At 37.6% G+C, this 19,111-nt stretch overlaps 1 protein-coding gene across 7 annotated transcripts in view; it reads right to left on the bottom strand.

The window, feature by feature from the left end:
• The window catches only part of nav1a (neuron navigator 1a), a 208,809-nt gene that overhangs the window by 35,614 nt on the left and 154,084 nt on the right, over positions 1-19,111 (bottom strand). For all 7 annotated transcript variants that reach the window (XM_055189484.2, XM_073874928.1, XM_073874927.1 and 4 more), the window contains 2 exons: positions 9,081-9,219; positions 834-1,131 (listed from right to left, as the gene is read on the bottom strand). In XM_055189484.2, the coding sequence (XP_055045459.2) occupies positions 834-1,131; positions 9,081-9,219 (437 nt within the window). The remainder of the gene's footprint in view (positions 1-833; positions 1,132-9,080; positions 9,220-19,111) is intronic.

Raw genomic sequence — 19,111 nt, 5'->3', positions numbered from 1 at the left:
GAATAATCAATTTTTAAGCTCAAATCGGGGCTATTTTTTCTCGTTTGACTCTGAGCATTTACTCCCCGGTTCAGCGACTGAACAGTGTGTATCAGAAGGGGTGATGCACAGACAGGAAGAGGAATTGTGAGTGATAGTGGGCTGATTTAGGGTTTCAAGAGCTGTTATCATTAAACCCCCCCCCCCCCTACTCTCGCCAACTTCCCGGGTGGGAGACAACAGCTGGTGAGGGCTGGTGCCAACCCTCCACTTCACTTCATTGAGCTGAACAGGGCGTCTTTCTTTAGTAGCGATTCGACCCATGTCAGCGGCAGAATCAGGCTTTGTTGAAACTCTGTATTGGATCTAATGAACCAGCACTAACTGCCATCAACTGGGTTTGCCATTGGGACAGAGGGTTGCATTCAAAGATGAAGCTAAAATGAAAAGTCTCTTTGTTTTTACATGAGGTCATAGCCATTGATACTGGCATCGGTTTAACTCTGTAATCAGTCTAGGGTTTGTTGATTTTAAGGCCACGCAAGTCTCTCTATTACTTGGAAAAATCACTAATCAGATCTCTGTATCTCAATGTTTTCTCATGGATAGCAAAGTGAGAAAGTTTCCTGCTTCTCATCTCTCAGAATTGTGCCCATAGTTTGCCAATATGCCAAGATATATCATTTTTTTACCTTACTAATATTCTTACTGTGTTTCAAAAGTTTACTCAGAAAATATGACCCTATGTAAGAAATATGACCCTGCCTTAAGTAAAAACCCAGCTAAAATTATTGTTACTCTTTTTTTAAACCATACTACATAATATAAAGACTATTCTTTGTCGCATCACTAACCTCCTGGCACTTTGAGCATGCTCTGTGACGTGTGCGTTATAGGGGAGGTCACGCCTATCGGAGGGTTGCGCCCCTTCTTCAGTCCGCTTGGCGGGTGTCCGAGCGTCTGCGGTTTCCTCAGTTCACCTTTGACGGCCGCGTCATCCTGCGCTCTGTTCTTTTTCCACTTGCAGGACGACTCTGCCTTCAGGCTGCCCGTGTCATATCCTCCCTCGGTCTGGCACTGAGTCTTGCCCTCCTCGTTGTACCAGGAAAGGCCACTTTCAACCAGCGATCGCTTCTCAGCATCGGTGCGCAACTGTGGGAACAGCATAAATGTTTAAAGTTGAGTTTTTTGACAAATAAGTAATTTGTCCTATCTGCTAATTCAATATCTAACATCTGTATTTGATGGTGTCTTATTGCGGCAGATGCAATGTAAATAAGAATAAATAAATATATTAGGGCTGGGTAGATTAATCTAGATTAATCTCATACAAAATAAAAGTAATTTTTTGCATAACATTGGAGTTTGTGCTGTGTGTAATTATTATGTAAATATAATAAATGTATGTATTTAAGAAACATTTTCATGTATATATATATATATATATATATATATATATATATATATATATATATATATATATATTTATTTTTTTATATATTCTATATTATATAAAAATAAAAAACGATATATAAATTAAAAAATCTTAAATGTATATATATATGTATGTGTGTGTGTTTAAATATACATAATATTTATACATAGCACAAACTCATATATTATGCAAAAAAATACTTTTATTTTGTATGAGAATAATCTAGATTAATCTATGCCCAGCCCTAAAATAAATACATTTTAATTGCACGTGTCTCATAGCACTTTTGTTTTATTCATCTTAAGTATAAGTTTAAGAATAAGTTTATTCTTCGTACAATTGTCAACCTTGTTACAAAATGTAAAGTTTTAAACCATACTGAAGTCTTAGATGTCAACATTTGGTGGTTTAAACACCCATGCAAACTTTGTTAAAGATTTTAAAGCATTTTTTGTTATTCTTTAACATAGTTCTGTGCAAAATTCAGAATTGTCACATCCATAACGTTGCTTCTTTCTCATAAATGCACATACAAAAATTTAAAATAAAATAAATATTAAATGTGCTTTAAAAAGCCATCCTTTCTCCATTATTTAGTTATTATTGCTTCTGGTTTTTGCATTTTTTTGTCACATTCATAACGCATGCATGTTTCCCTCATCTAAAATGGAAAACTCAAAAACAGACGTAAATTATATATTTCTGATGTCTGGACGTTAGGAAAATGTAAAGTTTTAAACTGCAAATGTCAAATAAATAATGCTGAAATTGCTCTTTTACTAATCTATTCTATTGTATATTTGTTTTCTATTCAAATCTATTTGAGTTATTATTAGTAAACATGTTGCAGCAAGTACTGCTGTCAGTTTAAAATAATACAGAACACCATTATAAAATGAGAACAGAATCATTGGTCAATGGAAAAAAGTCTGTGCAAAAAACCCCAAACATGGAAGTTTCGTTTTGTTTATGCATTGTGATCTCATTCCACTGTGGTAAGAGCACATAAATCCTCACCACAGCACATCCACCTGCATTCAACATTCCCTTTAGTGTGTGACTCTACCTAACATTAATCTAATAAAACTAACAACTGCTTTGTGTTGTCATGTGGTCTATTCTACCTGATCTCACAAATTTCCGTGGGATAGTCACGGATTGGTTACTCAAATGTTTTGTCCTATTATCTTACCATTGTCGCTCCAGTTTAAGGTTAGATTTTTAAATTTAAATTACAATTACATCCTTATCGAAACCAAATCTAACCCCAATGCCAGGCGACAATTGTTTAAAATTGAGAAAATATTAAAAAAATAAATTAGAAAAAATTGTATAAACCAATACTTTAAAGCTCCAGTGTGTACTTTTTTTAGTTAATTCTTAGCAAAAACCCATGTTTTCTTCCAAAAGTATGTGCTCATTCATGTGTAATTACTTCCACCCCACTAATCAAAGTATTCTCGTAAGTGTAGAATCTGCTATTTAAAATACATACGATCGAGTCGCTCTCTGGTTGAATCCATGTTGTGCCTCCATCTTTGAAATACATTCGCCGACGAGGGACATTCCTGAAATTCAAGCTCCGCCTTTCGCGCTTTCAGAGCACACTCAAGCTGGCCGCGAGCTGAAGCCTACGGAGGTTGCATGTGTAGGCGGTATACGTCATCAAGACAGTCTTATTTCAGAATATTAACAATTATAAAGCTGACATTTATTCTTAGTTAATTGTAAATTGATGTAATATGCTTATGACTTGCGAATGTAATGCTCAGTTAATTTAAATAAACCAGGCTTGATGACGTATGCAGCCCGGATATGCGACCTGCGTTAGACTGAATCCTTCGGCCGCACGCCGTGATAAACCTGCGATCTAATGCTTTGAAAGCCTGTTGAAGAACTATTCTCGAGGACATTAAAACAAGTCGCCAAGGAAGCGAAACAGGGATTTTAAACGACAACGCGACAGGAAAAAACATCAAGACCAAAGTCAATATTGGAGTTAGTTTTCAAAGATGGGTCTCATTGGACAATGAAGTTGCTAAGTTATCTTTACCACAGGTAATTCAGCATATTCGTTTACATCTATACAGTTTATGTTGTAAACTTGAAGTTTTATAGTTCCTTGGCTAACTATAGCATGGGTATGCGTAACACTTGTTAGTGTAAACATGCATGTGGTTTAATGTCTTGGAACAGCCACACGCCGTCTCTCCGCCCATTTATGTAAGCTGAGGTAACTGTTACTGAGATAAATGTTTTTCATCTTTTCTGACCTCTAACACAAACACACGGTGTACAGCGCTATTTTTAGCCTTTCATTGATAAAAGCGTCTGATCTGCGCGTCTTTCGTTTCATTTTACAAGCGTGTGAAAGTTGAGCGATCTTATTTCACTAATATCAGAGAAAGCTCTTACATATACACGGACATGTAACGTTTACTTAAAACATAAGCATTGGACTCTGACATATTAGTTCACGTCCATTTAAACCCTTCATTAATCCAGTTCATGATTAAATGACAGAGGGACTCGTCCACAGACCATCTCCTCAGTAATCTGAAGAGAAGCGGTCGAAAATGGACAAAAAGAGACGGATTTAAACACCAAGTGTAAACGTAATGTGTCTCTCTCGTCCACTTGTGATCTGATCGACGAGCCCCTGTGATATTTTTCCTCGCGTGGATGAAAAAGGAGTGTCTAAGCTACGTTTATGGTTGTTTTTTGTATGTGATTTTAAGCGGACATATCATGACAATCAGACTTTTTACATGTTTAACATAAATCTGTGTGCTTTGACGGATCACACGCAAATGACATTGCAAATTGTTCATTTTTTTCATTGCTTTTGTTTTGTAGCTACTGGAAGCCATGTTAACCTTGGCATGACACGGCCGGGCCACCGTACGAGTTAAAACGCGTTCCGAATGGGGGGGGCTAGAAAGTAATATTCAGTTGGTTGTCATATAGACTTTCACCGCTTGATGGGAGTAGATCCTACACAGTGGAGCTTTAAGTGACATACTAACGCAAACACCAAATCTAACTCTAAACCAAAGCGACGATGGTTTGAAAATAGGAAAAAGCAGTTGAGTAACCAATCCGTGAGAGTGACACGGAAAAATGAGCAACAAATTCTGTGACTATCCCACGGAAATTTATGAGATCATGTTGCGTCTTTTCTTTCTGCTACCTCAATTTACTGTATACAATATAATTGAAATTATTTATTTCATTTATTCAACCTGGTCAATGTAAAATGGTTTTGTCTCTTAGATCATTGAAGAGAAATATAGTAACACTTTACAATAAAGTTGTATTTGTTAACCATTAGTTAACGCATTAGTTAACATGAACTAACAATGATCAATACTTCTACAGCATTTATTCATCTTCATGTTAATGCAACATGAACTAACATGAATAACTGTATTGACATTAACTAACATTTACGAGAATTATGTTGATACTATATTGCTAATACAACTTTATTGTAAAGTGTTATCGAAAATGTTTAATATCTAAATTGTTAAAGAAATAGTTCACCCCAAAATGAAATAAAGCCCATTAGTGCTTGCAGATAATTCGAAAATTGTAAATTTTCCCATTTAAACGATAATGACTAGGGCTGTGCAAAAAATTGATTTCTTGATTAATCGTTTTTTTTATGTGGTCGACTCAAAGAGAATCGATTTTTTCATATTTATTTCCGCAAACATTGAACGTAAAATTAACGTTAATCTAAATACTAGTCTTCTTCACTAGATGTCACCCTCTTTTTTGCCTTGTGCGATGTTACCAAGGAGTGAGAGTCAATTCATTCATTCAGTGCTTAAAATGGCGGTTTCAGGTGCTTCATCAACGTTGATGCCACCTTCACAAAAAAAAGTCAGAGGTATGGAAGCATTTTAGATTTTGCAAGCAAGACAATGACGATAGTATTGTGGGTTTTAATTTCTTTTTATTAATTACCCACTTGTAAACTGCTGTTCACTGTTCTTTTTTATTAATATAGTATTTGCATTAAATCTATATTCATTGAGTTGAATCGAGAATCGAGTATAAAAGCGGATCCGGGAACTGGTAGCTTGTGAATCGAAATCGAATCGATCTGGAACATCTGAATCGATACACAGCCCTAATAATGACCGTTCGATAAGTGATCAATAACATTTACGTATTTTGGGGTTTCCCCAGCAACGTGACGCTCTTTCTTGTTTTAGTGAACATAAACCGCTGGATGTTTATCAGTATATTGAAACTTAAAGCAGTCTGTCTTGGGTCTTAAAGCAACACTAAAGAGGTTTTTTTACCTTAAAATAACGTTTCCAAAAAAAGTTTCAGTCGTTCATCCACTCGAAACAGGGTGAACTGCACTTTCCCATTCGCTTTGCAGCCCTCTATCGGCCAAAACCGCACTAAAGAAGTTTCGAGTGATAACTACAAAAACGGCAGATCTTCAATCCAATTAGAGCCAGCTTTGCTGCAGTAGGCTAAATTATTTATGACAGTGGTAATGGACAATTCCGCTTCCAACCTGTAGGGGTAGCAAAGAGCAAAAACTCTTTAGTGTTGCTTTAAAGTGACAGTAGCCTGCTGCTTTCTGTGTCAGAAATGTTCATTACACACCAAATATATTTATTACAAGATTTTAGTATTTGTCGTGTTCTGAATAAAAAGTAGTTTAAAACCATAATTAACTGATAATTAACAACTTTCATTCAGGAGCAAAAATCTGCCTTTAAATTTGACAGGAATAAATATGTGTTATTTATTATGATAATTATCGATATAGACTGATATGAAAAACGTTTTAATGATAATTATTTTGTCCACATTGCCCATCCCTAAACCCATATCGAATCCATGCACATGTTGGAAATGAGGTGAAGCGATGGGTTTTTGTAACGTTGGGTCAGAAGTGTGGCCTTTTGCAAAAACCCATTGCTTTAAATTTGAAGTGGGATACTTGTTTAAGTGGATTAATCTGTAATCGGTTTTGTGTTACTAATGTAATTCCTTTGAGTGGAGTTTAATCCATGATTGGATATAAAATTTTATCGACAAGGTTGGTAAGCAATTCCAAGCGAAAAATCCCTTAAACATTTTATATTTACTATAAAGTTTAAACTATAATATTTATAGTTATATTTTCAAACAGAGTGATAGCTTCATAATTTAAACAATAATATTTACTTGTATGCTTGTATACATTTTTTTAAATAGGTTAATTTATTGTAGATTCTGTGATGGTTACTAACCAACAGCACTATATTGTATCATTTAATGTTTTGTTTAATTCAAATTCTAAGATTTTTTAATTTTCTTTGTTGGGTGCGAAGAAATGCACCCTACACAAAAGGGGGCGTGCACTGAATTGTGTGAGAACCACTGCATTAACGCCATACCACCAGAGATGCCGTTAAAGTATAATTTACATGTAACATAATTTTTATAAAATAGATTAAATCAAAGAACTAATTTGATGCCAAAATAAAGTCTCAACGGCAGTCTCCCAAATTGCAACCAACAAGAAAGAAAGAAAAAAAAAATGTCCACGACTTGTTTATTTACTGAAGATATTAAGATATTGAGAGAAATTGATCTCATGTTAATACGTTAAAATTTTCATAAACATTTTAAAAGAGTTTGATGACAGAACCTAACCACATAGCCCAGATTAAATGACCCATGTCTGGCTTAAGGAGAGCCCAGCTCACTCTGTGGAGGTGCATAACTGCTTTATTAAATGTAAATAGTCCTTTGTGAAAGGTTGATGTCACTACAGGAATGTCTGCTCCCTCCCTAGGAATTCTGGGATACAGGCAAGCTCACATATTTGACCAATTAAACCTGTCTGAACATTGATGTTTGGATAACTCTGATGTTGATATGTCATTTCCTCAGCCGTGTGGGTCAGATCAAGGTGGTGTAACCCCTCCGCCCGATCGTACCACCCAGAGCCTCTTATATACTGAAGGGTGAAGGTATTTGAGTCTGTGAGGGTTTAGAGGTACACTGCATCTGTTTAATAGAAAATATATTGAAAACTTCCCACAGAGTATCCGTCTTGCTGTAACCTCATAATGCAGATTAGCATGTGGTCCTGGTGGAGAAGTTAATTAAAGTTTATAATAGGATGACAGGGACGCAGTCCTTACAGCATTTGGTGCAAATCTCTGCTTTTCCTTAGAGGAAATTGTTGGAAGACAGTGGGGTGCTATAGCTACTTACGCACAATGCACTGGGAATGCACTGGGAAGTTTGTAAACTTGACTAAAATCGTCTTTTTGCACACGTTGCGGCACAGTTAATTACTGTATGCATTTGTGGAAAGGAAAGATTTAATTAAACTGGAAGTAAGGCTGTGTGGAACTGAAATACAATTGTTTAGGAATAGCTCACCCAAAAATGAAAATTGTCATCATTCTTTCTTTCTTCCTTTCATTTATTTAAAGGAACAGTATGTAGGATTGTGGCCAAAACTGGTATTGCAATCACAAAACTTGTGGCTAAAACTGGTACTGCAATCACACAACTGGTGGCCAATACACAACATGACAACATAAACATCAGTTGAGGGCTGCAACTCCACTTTTTAAATGACAATATCCTGGCCAGACCACTGTTGTCAGTGATATAAGTATTTGAAATGAAAATGATTTATTAATGTCTAGTGACATATAAGGGCCATTTTATGATTAATTGATATACATTTCTTACATTCTGTTCCTTTAAGTTATTTGTTGTTGAATATTTTCTCTAGTCAAACTTGGCATGATATATATGTATCATGCCTGTCAACATTGGATTTTTTCACTACTACGCAAGGGAATAGATGGGTATACATTTGATTGTTTCATTGTACCATTGTTTGTATGGCTCTTTTGCATCTGGAAGTGACTTATGTGATTATACAGATAGGTCGCAGATGTTGCATTCCTTAACACGTTTTGAGTTTACTTAAAATACTCAAGTAGTGTCAGCCTCTGAACAAAATATCTTCATGAATCATGATCTTTACTTAATATCCTAATGATTTTTGACATAAAATGTTTATAATTTTGTACCCATACAGTGCATTGTTGCCTATTGCTACAAATATACCTGTGCCACTGCTACCTATGGTTTTGTGGTCCAGGGTCCCAAATTATTGTGCAGCAATCTATTTTTCTATTTCACTGAAGAAATATAATCATAAATGGTTTGGGATGACATGAATAAAATTTAAATTAATTTTTTATTGGAAGCCCAAAGAGCAGTCGCAACACAAACATTCACACGCCGAGTAACACAACTTGGGAGTTCATCTTTGAGGATGAAACCAGAGACTCCCATAAGGCATCTTGGCCAGGATGGAGTCCCATTGCTGTGTTTGGGTGGGAAAAACTCTGTCGTGTGTGTTCTGTGGTGACAGATATCAGATGAATATTGACTGAGTCAGTGTGCACCCCCACTCTAACCCCCCAAAGAAGAGGTTAGTGGTTTGTAAAACATTCATCGCATTAGCAGCCAAAGACTGAGCTCAGACTCTTTCTGCAAGTTAGACAGATCTAATGTCATGTGTGTGTGGAACATCTAAACATTGCCAAACCTTGTGTAACAAACTTTGAAGATGAAACATAAACCATGAGATCAATATGTCTATCCATTTTAAAATGTGAATTACCACGATGGCGGAGTTTCGCCGGGAGCCAATGGGTGTTGTCGGCAGAGAGTTGAGGGAGGAGCCTGCGTTGAACTCTTCTGAGCTGAGGTTGTCTGATCCGTCACTCAGACCGCTGCTGATAGAGCTGCTCTCATCCCAACTGCAAACAGAAAACATAAGACTTGTAACCATACTGAACAATTCCTGTAGACCTGCAAACGTAAGCACAGCGGTACGAATAGGAAAATGTTCAGCAAGCCAGTTATTATCACAAAATAAACCCCAACATGAGGATTAGGAGCCCAAAATGAAGCCAAGACGACTTGTATCACCCTAAAAGGATTTAGTTTGCGTTAACAACCATCTCACTGTATGTTATCTCACTTGCCATAGATAGTTACTAAATACATGTATTATTATACGTGATAATCATTTCATTTTTGATAAGAAAAATCATGGAGTGATGTCAAGGGGGCGTATACCATAGATATGTATAGAGGCTAGATGTCTCGCCTGTGCTGCTGGCCAATTGAGTGGAACGTCCGCATTTGGCGGCCATCTTACCACAGGGCGCTTGCTCACTTGTAGCAGTGAGTTTTAATGATGCATGTACTTTAAATGACCATAACTTGCTTAATTTTTTACTGATTTTCAAACGGTATGGTTTGTTATAAACGTCAAAGATGTACCCTATGACACTGCATACCTATACTTTTCATGAAACATGTTAAAGCATCGAGAATTGTAGCCACGTAAATAAAGTTTGTATGAAACCAACCCGTTTGAAAATTGGTAGAAAATTGAGCAAGTTATGACCATAAACTCAATGCTACAAGTGAGAGAGCTGCCTGTGGTAAGATGGCCGCCAAGTGATGACGTTAGAGACTTCGCCATAACACTTCTAGCCTTTATACATATACACCCAGTCATTTTCACGGAACTTGCGAATTGAACGTTGACGCATGATCCACGCGAGTTGAAAAATCTAAATTTTGGTGGATTTTCGTGGCGCTTAACCAATCAAGAGCTTGCTCTAGCAGTGACTTGATTACAGGAAGTGAGCCGAGGCAGAAAAACAAAACAACAATGGAGGACAATCATCTTCGCTATACAAGACATCTTCATACTTTTACAGGAATTAAAAGGATCTTGTTTGTGAGAACGTGAGTGAGGAGGTCGAACAATCTGGTAAGTTTACTTAGATTGAGCTATATAAGCCCCTCCCTTGTCGTGAATTTACGCGTGAATGACTTAATTTCACACGCAACTTGAATGAAGCGAGTAAACTCAAAATATTTATGGGTCCAAATATGCGCAAATAGCGCGTTTTTGCAACCTATTCCGCGTCTGGTGTGAACGCACAGTAAAAAAAAACCCAATCTCTCTGATGAAGCCAATATGGAAGTGACTTAAACTGCAATTCATCGACTGGCCACAAGAGGCAGGCTCCAAAAGGGAATCAATTCCTCTAGACCCCCATCCGTTTAAATTATATTAGGCCTTAAAGTTCTGCATAATTAAAGGCGTGGCCACTTGAGTGACGGGTGAACTGCCAATGCTGTCACTAGAGTCGAGCTAGGTGGGCGTGGTTTCAACAACCAACCACCTCAGCTTCACCAACGTCCCGACTCTTTACCCATTTTCAGTTATCCACGAGTGACGCAACTATTGGCTTCAAAAAAGCTCTTCACAAACTTATGGGTGACGTCACGGACACTACGTCCATATTTTTTACAGTCTATGGTTCATACTAATTACTCTGGGGGTTTATCAGGCAGGCAATCTCGAAAGTCTACAGAATCTCATTAAAGATTGACAAGGATGTCTGTTTATGTCTATCAAACTCTTTAAAAGGGGGAATGCTTCAGGATGGAAGGTGACTTTGAGATAAGACCACATCTAGTCACACAGGACCTGATAAACCCTGTAAAAGTGATAAGGCCTGTGTTCTGGTGATACCTACAGCCATGAAAACGGAAACATATGTTGACAAAGAGAAGTTTGTCATTCCTGTAATCAGAAACAACAATGATGAACTTGTGTAATGAAGGAACCCAACTGGTTCCTAATAGATCAAATGTGTGTTATGCAACTGATGCCGATTTATAGGAACAAAACACAGCCGCGGATGGTTTGTGAGGCTGTGACGGGGCGTTGTGGACAGCTGTAGTAACCTATAGAATGAAACAGCTGACTTGGAGATCACATTCATCATTTTATGACATTCAGACTGATCTCGTGAGATGTTTTGAGGTTTATGTTTAAGGCGTGTGGCTGATTTAAAAGGGAGAGTTCACCCAAAAATCATCATTTACTTACTCTCATGTTGCTTTAGACCTGCATGAATTTTTTTTCTGATGAACACGAAAGAAGATATTTTGATAAATGATGGTAAGTACACAACTGTAACACCAGACCTACACTTCCCTATCGTTCACCTATCTTAATTCCTTGGATGTCCCAGTGACACTTGAAGACAAGATTATATAGAGTTATATTGCAGGAGTCTGTCATTATATTATACATGAGTATATTCAGCTGTTTTGTAGGACATTAAGCCCTGAGAGCGACAGCAATGGTAACTCTGTGAAGGATAATGTTTTTTAAGTACCTCAATCTTGATTAAACTCAAAGTACTCATCTCAGACCCTTCAAGTCCTCCGTGAAAAAACAAGTCGCGTGCTTGTCTCTCACAGCTGGGGTGATCTGGCAGCTGTTTTTTCGCTTTGATGAATAGCAAGTGTGCCATATGTGCAACTTAAAACGCTGCTATTTTTCTTCGAACCTACTCTCTGCTGTAAACTCGACAACCAGGACCCATGAAGAATCACGTGGTGACTCACAATGACATCTGTGTGATCTAGATTTATCATCTAAAGTGTCGCTTTAAGAGCAAAATGGGATGAGTGGAGCTTTCAATTGTACAAAAACAGGCGATGTGATAAAGGCAAGGCGACCTTGAAAACTTCAGGTTTACCTGCGGTATCCCACAGAGACTGACCTCACTTCAAAGGCATATCACAGACACCATGTGGCTTTTGATAGCCAGACTAAATCTGTGTGTTTGGTGCTGCTTTGTAGAAGGGGAACATGCAGATAAGCGCAGCAACCTTTAGTCGATTTTGTGATGGGTGTAGTCAATTTTTAAGCAGGGGGACACTGTGCATGATTGCATGTCTGTAGACCAGGAGAAAGCGAATGAACAACATCTAACAGTGAAAAATGAATGATAATAAAGCAAAAATGTAATGCTTCATTCTCCACTTTTGAGATTAAACAATTAGCATAAACACTAACATTGTGTTCCTATAGCTCACTTGGATGAGCACTGCAGCACAAGGTCATGAGTTTGATCCAAGTGAACACACATACTGATAAATGTATAAATGTACACTTAAATGCACTTTATGCTGCCTTGGATAAGCGTCTGTCAAATGCGTTAATGTAAATGCAACATTTGTGCAATAACACTGCTGGTATTTATCATCCAACAGAGTACACAACCAGCTGCTGCTTTTTTGGCTTTTGGCTTGATACAACAGGTTACACCAGTAGTTTACCTGTGGGCACTGCCGATTAGCGATCTACATGTGTAATTGTATGTCGAGGCAAACAGAAGTAACAAAAACTGATGTGTCAGCTACTTCCCTCCCGTTCACATTACCGTATTTTCCGGACTATAAGCCGCACCAGAGAACATCATTAAAAAATGCGTCATTAAGACGAAATAACATATATAAGTCGCAACGGACTATAAGTCGCAGTGGACTATACGTCGCGTTTATTTAGAAAATTATTTCACAAAATCCAAGCCGAAGAACAGATATTTAATCTGGAAAGGCAAGTTATTCAACTAAGCAATAGCAGACAGAACAGCAGGCTGAATAGATGTCTGTACGTTAAAGTAATATTATCAGTTATTTAAACGATAAAACATAGCATACAGAACTTACCTGGAAGGTTAAGTCTAAAAGTCTAAATTAACCGAACAAGCCAACTAGCGTGAAGTTCGCAGACTCGTCATTACACATTACTGAATCCATTAAATTACATAAATACAGAAGCAGCATATAGCGGACCCTCACGGCTGTAGACGGTAATGTTGTCTCTTGCCTCATAAATGTCAAAATAAATTCATACTGACTTACAAGGCGCACCTGACTAAAAGACGCAAAAACGTGGCTTATAGTCTGAAAACTACAATAATAGCGACACGCAGTGACAAAGCATCACCATCCCATTCAATTTAATGGAGAGCTGGTGATTTCCAGTGACACCAGTGATGGAGACTGAACTAGTAAAAACTTTCAACTTTATGCAAATGATGAGCCACTTTCCATTGCGACTACCAATGGGAGTAAAGCCCAGAGTTCACCTCATCCATTTTGCCTCAGTTACTGCAGTGGACGGTTTCTCGTTTGTTTATAATGGTGCATACACAAAAATGCGAATTCAATGATTTCAATGCAAGTCATTGCAAAGACGCGAATAGACGCAAACTTTCGCGGGGTGATGCGAATGACGCAAAAAACACGCACTATAAAGCCCTTTTCACACAGACATTCCGTAAAATACATGGGAAAAGTATCCGGGATTTTTCCGGGATGATTAAATTTTTTGTTCATTCACACTGCCATGACTACCCGGCACCTGATGATCCCGGAAAGACACATGACCTATTGAAAGTCCCGCCCTCTCTTCTACGCAGCGTCTGAAGTTTGCATATTATATATTATTTCTCTCTCCTAGAACCACTCGCGTGCATTTTTGTTTATGATAAGACTAAAAAGAGCGCGTGACGCGCCGTTCTAATGCTGGTGAATGATCTCAGCCTCAGAGTGGATATTTGACGAGCTCCCTGATTTCTGCTTTGATACAGTTTTCAGACATTTCTCATTGTGATTGTTTATTTGCATTTAAAACCCGCATTTTGAGGAGCTGAATGATATATCTTGTTGGGATGACGCGCGGGTATTTTCGTTTACTATAGCTCAAATGAGCACGTGACGCAATATTTTTTTATGCTGCTGAATGATCTCCGTTTCAACGCAGTAAGTAATGAGCTAACTTACCTGATATCTGCTTCAGTCCAGTTTGCTGACATTTCTCGTCGTGAATGTTGTAAATCCCTCATTTTAAAGAGTTGAACCAACTTCATGTTGCCATGACACGCGCGTCCTCACTACGGCACGTGCGTCATTGTTTATAAGTCTCATTTATCATTTCCTGATAACTGCTTCAATCTAGTTTGCAACATTTCTCGTGGTGAATGTTTATATGCACGTTATCTCTCGTTGTAAGGAGCTAAACCATAACTTTTGTTTTGATGACGCGCGCGTCCTCACTACGACACGCCCATTGCGGCATTCGTCCGGCTTCTTGTTCACACAGAGGGTTACCCGCGTATCTTACTAGGTCCTCTTTCCGGCAACGATCCCAGAAGATTAACGGGACGAGTTTTTGTTCACACAGACGCTTGTCTGGCAATTTTACGGGTATTTTCTGGGACCAGAGGTCTGTGTGAATGGGGTTTAAGACAAACATGTCTTTGCGCAAGTTGAAAATATTTACCTCAAGTGAAAAATTCGCATGACACAAATTTAAATCCCACAAGTAATCTAGAGCGCGGAACATGATGCTTCGTGTTTGGTGTGCATTAGTGTTATAAGAATTTGAAACGCCTTCTATAGATCCCATTGAAAGAGACTGTGCATGCAGCATACGGCGTAGGTCCGAGGCAGAACTACAAATTTGCATTTACTACTGGAGCTATGTTGAATCAACAGAAACCTTCAATAATCCACACCCCAACCCCCTCTCTTTACACAAAGCATTCGTTAAAACAAACAAAACTAACTGCCGACTATATGCATGAAAAACAACACCAGGTGATGGTATTAGTGAGCGAGGAAAAACGCTTTGTGTTTCGAATGCAAAGAAAAATGCACTTTGTCTCATATAGCTCAAAGAAATAAAAATGATAGACAGACACTGCTGAGTTAATAATTCTTAGGCTGTTGATGCTGTCAGTCTATAACTAAGCATGCCTCTATCTGTCCGCCCATACCAGAACAGAGCGCTCACAGAAATACAATAACGCCATGTTAAGGCTGCACTGTAATTGTGCAGACCGTGCCAGATAGCAAAAAAAACCCAGAGTGATTTAAAGATAAAGCGTCCTCTCCCCCACCCTTAACCAAACATTAACTTTAATTGCATGGATGTTAGGCAAGCAGATAACAGCAATAGTATGTTTTAAAAGAAGGCACCAGCTATCCAAAAGCTATTTTGGGTTTTAGAAAGGGTGGCATCTCTACACACTTATATATCACACACAAAGAGATTTTTTCGAGATTTTTAATGTATGGATTGATGTATTAAATATTATTTCTTAGTTAACATTTGGAATATCAAACCATTTCAATGTTTAAGGGTCTAATACATTTCATAATGATGGCTTTATGAATGAGGGATATAATGAAGTATTATATCTTTTCCAATTAAATGTGCCCTAATGGTCATTTGGCTGAATTTATCATACATTTAAACCATTTCAGAGTCAAACAGGCATACACTATATCACTATATCAACTGAATACTTTCAAAACGCTTCCAAATGTCAAGATACAGGCTTTTATCACCTACCACCACTATAAATGTCATGGACTATTTGCTGCTGGTGGGATAAGGAGTATATATTATTATCTACATACAGCAAATATACATTTTCCTTAGCATGTTTTGCATTATTCATGCTTTGCCCATCCTAGTTTGCCCATGCAGCTTAGCAAAATACAGGAATGCCAAATGACAGGTGGCAGATCCTCTTTCATCAGCGCCAACTGGACACACAAAAATCCGCAGAGGGAGTGACGCCGCAAACCATTAAACGTCGGGTGTGTCTAAGACTACTATAACCCATAAAAATGAGTTCTGTTTAACCAAGAAAACCGACAAAGAGGAAGGAGATTTGAAATGATTGCTGTTGCATGAAATGTCATTGTTGACGCAGGGGCTACAGTTGTCCCCTCAGGCGAGAACAAAGCCGCTGTTAACGCCAACATTTACTGCCAAACTCGGTTCAGGTGTTTTTTGTAAGATCACAGTCTGCATGGTCGATGTATTTTACATATATCGATCATACAGAAAATAAAACATTTATGATATATTTATATATTTTACGTGCAGTTGTTTGCTCAAAGATTTTTCTGTCAACCTTACTATCACTATAATGACTACTGCCAGTATAAGCTGAAATGTTGACATTACATTTTTTTTTACTTTAATAAATCCAATTATCACACAAAGCACATTTTTAAGCTACCTTGAATTGTATAAAATAGTACAATATGATACAATGTGAATGGTATTGTTTCAGTCCTGAATGGTGATTGGTCAACAGTTTTCAGTCATTTTCATACAATTATGTATGAATATAACATACTATATAACATATAAATATACATAACAATAGGTCCCTGATTATTATATAAAGTATAAACCTAATGCAACATACAAAAAAGATTAACAACTGTCCTCTTGCAGGCTTTCTTCTTCATAAAATCAAAGCCACTCAGGCCTGGCGCCAAGGGCAGTGCCCCCCCCCCAGATGAATCCTAATCGTATGGCTAAACTTATGATCACTTTCAAATGATTAAATAACCGTCTCATGATGATTTCAGATCACCGCAATGATTGCACATCTCTCTAAAAAACACAAGGGGGAGCTGCAAGAATTAATTTTTGCAGCCAATACATACATGTGGTCCAGTACTAATATGACCTTAGCATGATTGGCTACTATTTAAGGCCTGGTATAGTTTATTTTGATTGCATTTTTTTTCAGACACTTTATTGTGTTTATTTCTTATTTAGTTTTTTAAAGATATATTCATTAAATAATTACTTTTAAATATGTGTTATGTGTATTAATATTCACTGCCAGATAAACCTTGCAAAAGATTTAATTTAAATAATCACAACAATGTGTGAAAATTATTTCATGAACAAACAAAAAATTTATGAAAATTAAATGTCAAAGCAATAAAATAGACAATTAATCATCAAAGCCCTAAAACAGGCAATTAATTGTCATAACCGCTGCAATTTATTAGACAATTGATCATCAGCCAAATTTCATAATCGTGGCTCTCTTCAGTAGTATTTAAACCAAAGGAAAGGAACTACTAATCTCTACAACTGGAACTTTAAACCTTTCAATCCGTTTATATTTTGTTATAGACATTCTGTTTATTAAAATAAGAGTTTGGTTGTGGTATAATACATAGTAGATATAAATTATATAAGATAGTTATACAGCAATCACTATTGGCGCAGCTGTGCATTGTATTGTATGCAGTCTTCAAATTTTGCTCATTCAGCTCATGTCTGAAAAAAAACCAATGCGCAAAAATCTACATTAGAGGAAAGATTAAGTTCTTATGAGATTTTACTCATGCGACCCGCTGCAATTAGCTTAATGGTGAATACACAGATTACATTTGTTGTTATCTGGTATGTATTGTTATAATTATTGCATTGCTTTGTTTTACAATATCCCACCTATATCACCCCACATTAAACTGTATTTGATTTTAATGAGGACTTTGATTATAATCTGTCATTATTGCAGCAGGTACACTAATACACGTTATGTGTGTTACAGTAAGTGTGGGCGGCGACTGGCAGCACAGATGGTCCACAATACAGGGTGTAAGACCACCTAACCAGCTAAGCTTTAGAGAACAGATTGCCCTGACAACACTGTAACAAGACAGCTTATCAAAGATATGGCATATCTGGAGGATTCATTCATTATAATACAGTTCTGACCACGTCCATAACATACATACGCGAGGCTCAGATGAGACGTTTTAAGGGTCTGACAGCAAAATCTATGGGTCCGTTGGGATGGGTGAACTTTGACATGGACACCTCATTCATATTCTGCTTACTGAATGTTAAACATATGGAGACGACTCGCAGAGGGTCTCTATCTGCCAAAAGCTGACCCATAAGCCCGACAGCTTTTTCCGCTGGGATCAGTCATTTATCTGGTTGGCCGGTTTTCCATGTGAAAATAGAAATGTATTTCATCCCTGACGTATTTTTGTATCGGTTGTGCTTCTATTGCTCTTATTAAAATGAAAAACAGTGTGATACAATAACAACTCTAGTTTCGCAAGCCTACAAAAGCAAATAAGCCTGTACAAAATGGATTAACGAGGATTATATATCAACAAACTTCCCAATGATTACAATAATATTCCATATGTCCCAGATTTAAAGGGGGTGTAGGGTGTTAAAGCGATCATGCATTCATGCATTCAGACTAGCGATGTGCCGATAGATGATAGTATCGTGTATCAACGATCTTCAGACAGGCTTTCATTGTGATAGTCATGACGATATGTTGGCGAATGGTTATTATTTTTATCATCATAGTTTTACATTAACATGCACATTGCATACTTTTCCTTGCATAAGGGTTTGTGGGGTTCAAAGTGTCAAAAAAGTAGTTATGACAGAGTATTTCTATGCCAGATGCACAAGTTTCGGAAAGTTTTTTTCGAACATGAAAGATTCATATGTAATGGCACTTTTCCATTGCATAGTACCCCACGGTTTGGTTTGGTTTGGTTCGGGTCAGCTTACTTTTGGGAGCTTTTCCATTGGGTGCAGTACCCGATACTTTTTTCGTACCACCTTGGTTGGGGTTCCAAGCGACCTGAGCTGATACCAAACGTGACGCGAAAACACTGTAGATCATTGATTGGTCTGAGAGACTCGTCACTACGCGTCATCGCTATAATGTAAAGATTAGCTTTACCTCAGTGCTAGCTTGAGCTGTCTCGAGGAAGCATGTTGTCATCTGTGCTCTGCTATAAGTTCCCAAACTCCCTTTTAGCGATAAAAAACATCCACAGGTTCAGAATCAGGGACAACATACCAGTTTTTGTCCAAACTTGCAGTTTATGGCGGAACACTCGCGACCAGCACGTAAGCATTATATGCTTAAACACAACTTTAATGAGGCTCAGTGGAGTGCGTCA

Source organism: Misgurnus anguillicaudatus, chromosome 13 (assembly GCF_027580225.2).
Source record: "Misgurnus anguillicaudatus chromosome 13, ASM2758022v2, whole genome shotgun sequence".
NCBI classification, from domain to species: domain Eukaryota; kingdom Metazoa; phylum Chordata; class Actinopteri; order Cypriniformes; family Cobitidae; genus Misgurnus; species Misgurnus anguillicaudatus.
Note: the sequence above shows the minus strand (reverse complement) of the source record. Positions and strands in the feature narration are given on the sequence as shown.